The 2,735-nt window shown below is 45.7% G+C and overlaps 1 protein-coding gene across 3 annotated transcripts in view; it reads right to left on the minus strand.

Annotated features, from left to right (window-relative positions):
- The window catches only part of smoc2 (SPARC related modular calcium binding 2), a 36,072-nt gene that overhangs the window by 29,040 nt on the left and 4,297 nt on the right, over positions 1-2,735 (minus strand). For all 3 annotated transcript variants that reach the window (XM_014005460.1, XM_014005459.1, XM_014005458.1), the window contains exon 2: positions 1,710-1,872. In XM_014005460.1, the coding sequence (XP_013860914.1) occupies positions 1,710-1,872 (163 nt within the window). The remainder of the gene's footprint in view (positions 1-1,709; positions 1,873-2,735) is intronic.

A 2,735-nucleotide genomic window follows, 5' to 3' on the forward strand; every position in this document is an offset into this window, starting at 1 on the left:
TCACTGTTATTGGCACCAGCAGAGTTTGGAATATGGGGGGGATTTCTTGGGTGCAGGCGGAGTTTGACCTAACATGATTGGCGAAGTTTGTATTAGAGGCGGAGTTTCTTGGGTGCAGGCGAAGTTTGTCCTAACGTGATTGGCGAAGTTTGTATTACAGGCGGAGTTTCTTGGATGTAGGCAGAGGTTGTCCTAACGTGATTGGCAAAGTTTGGAATATGGGGGGGATTTCTTGGGTGCAGGCGGAGTTTGTCCTAACTGTGATTGGCAGTTTGGAATATAGGCGGAGTTTCTTGGGTGCAGGCGGAGTTTGTCCTANGTGCAGGCGGAGTTTGTCCTAACTGTGATTGGCAGTTTGGAATATAGGCGGAGTTTCTTGGGTGCAGGCGGAGTTTGTCCTAACTGTGATTGGCAAAGTTTGGAATATAGGCGGAGTTTCTTGAATGTAGCCAGATTTTGGCAAAACCACAATTGGTCAGACTGACTTGTCTTGTGGGACAAGTTAATAGATGAATTAATGGTAGTAGTAAACTTATTGTGAACATGTAAATATAATTTATTTCATGCAGCTAGCACCTTCTTGTCTTGAGCTATAACTTAAATGAATATTTATATTTAAAAATACTGGTGTTTCTGGTCATTTCGACTGGGCAACACATCCCTCCAACTGCTCGGTGTTCATCCAACTGTCGTTATTGCTTCATCAAACCCCGCCCAAAAGTCAATCGACCAATCATGTCTTTAACAAACTCCTCCCACAGTTACTGACTGCAGAGAACCCCCTTCTCGAAACTTTTAGAAACTTTGGGAATTGACAACATAGATTTTAATGAAACCCGGGGTTGCATTTCCGCTTGCGTCCACATCCTATGGGTTTGCTGCTTCTTTTATACTTCATGCTGTATGACTGAGAAAACCACCCATCTAATCATTTATTAATGCTTACAGTAAAGTTTGACTCTTGAATTCTTTATTTTTAGCCTCAACCCTTTTTTTTCCTGTCAGCCCCATCTAGATGTTCTCCATCATGAACACAAAGTCATGGAGCTCCTCTCCATCATATGAAAGAAGCATTATCCTCAATGTGTCGAGCCATAAACTGAGTGAGCGGGGCGGGTGGGGGTCACCGGGGTGGAGGGTGGGGGTACGAGTTCCTCCTTCCAACAAGAACGACAACAATAAGGGAGTCTGTGAGCRGTTTAACTTCTCTGACTCCCTTTCACTCTTCATCCCTCGCCTCCTCTTCGTCACCTTGTGTTAAAGCCTGAGATTAAATGTTAGGGATGACTCTCAGCTACTACCACCCTGAGTCTTAGCTCAATATCTGTAAAACTGACAGAGCTAAACTAATTTCTGTCAGTTATTGGCTGCAGCAGCCATCTTGAATTGAGTTGACGAGTTGTAAAATCATTGGTTCATGAGATATTTTGCTAACAGACAGATAAACAAATACTCTGTTTGAGAAAAGCCAAACTGATTTCCACAACAAGTAAAATTAGTTTTAATAAACCAACGACGTCACACTGATGGTGTGAAACCATGGACTCAGCAGCTCCCCTCGGTGTTGACCCCACTTGTCCTCTCTGCACTCAAAGATCCAATTATGCAGAAATGAATTTATCCCACCAGCTTCTACTTCACCCCCCCCCCCCCCACCCCCCCTCCATGTGATGCATTAGGCGTCTCTGAAGCGTGACTCGTGACCCGACCTTTGCACGGTCCCCGGTTGACCTCCAGCTGGGGGTCRCGGCACTTGGCCCGCAGGAACTCGCAGCGCGACGTGAAGGTCCGGCCGTCGGAGGCGCACAGGGCCTTCCGAGGAGCTCCGCTGCACTCCATGTTGCACTCCTTGTCCTGGTCCACCCGCAGGAACTGCAGAAGCAGGAGAGCAGCACTTTGTAAGAAAAAACAAATCTTTATTATTTTATTATTAATTGTTTGAAAACTATTTTCTGTTCCATTTTTCTCAGAAGTTAAAGCTAAAATTCAGCAACAGAAAGCTTCAGACGCAGCTTCTAGCTGAAAGAGCTAAAAGATGAAAAAAGCTGCAATGACTCATCGTGGTAACCGTGGAAGCCACACACCTGTCTCTCACTCCCTGACAGCAGACAAAAATGCAGTCACTGAAAAGACTGAATAAACTGGATGTCAGCAGGGTTTTGAGACCTGTTGGGTGTTCAGGTAAGTCATATAAAACAATAAACTACCTTTAAATATGTTTTTGTTTTTACAGAAACATGTTTGCACAAATGAAACGAGTCTTTTGTGACGTGTTTGTTCAGTTTTCAGCCTCATACTTTCTTTATCCTTGTCATGAATGCGAGGCACAAAGCAGACATTCAAAGCCTCTCTTTAAACCAAAACCAAGAGACAACACGCCAAGTTTCACTGAGAGAGGATGCACTTCCTGGGAAGGGGTGTTTGTGGGGGGTGGGGGGCACTGGCAATAAAAGAAAAATTTGTAGCGTTTGACGCTTTACAAATGAAGTGAGAAATGAGGTTTGTGTCWAACACTCTCACAAACAGACAGTGGCTGCAGGGCTGCATGCACCTGGAAGGAGGTGCGGGGGTGGGGGCAGTGTGGCCCTGGGCACTGGGGTTAGGGGGGTACACGGCCCAGTCTGTCAGATCTACTCGTAAATCTTCCTCTGAGCTGATCAGACCCGTTTAAACACATCGGAAGCAAAGCCGCAAGGGAGTGGGGAGGAGTGTGTGAGTGTGTGTGTGTGTGTGTG

Source organism: Austrofundulus limnaeus, unplaced genomic scaffold (genome assembly GCF_001266775.1).
Source record: "Austrofundulus limnaeus strain Quisiro unplaced genomic scaffold, Austrofundulus_limnaeus-1.0 Scaffold30, whole genome shotgun sequence".
NCBI lineage: Eukaryota > Metazoa > Chordata > Actinopteri > Cyprinodontiformes > Rivulidae > Austrofundulus > Austrofundulus limnaeus.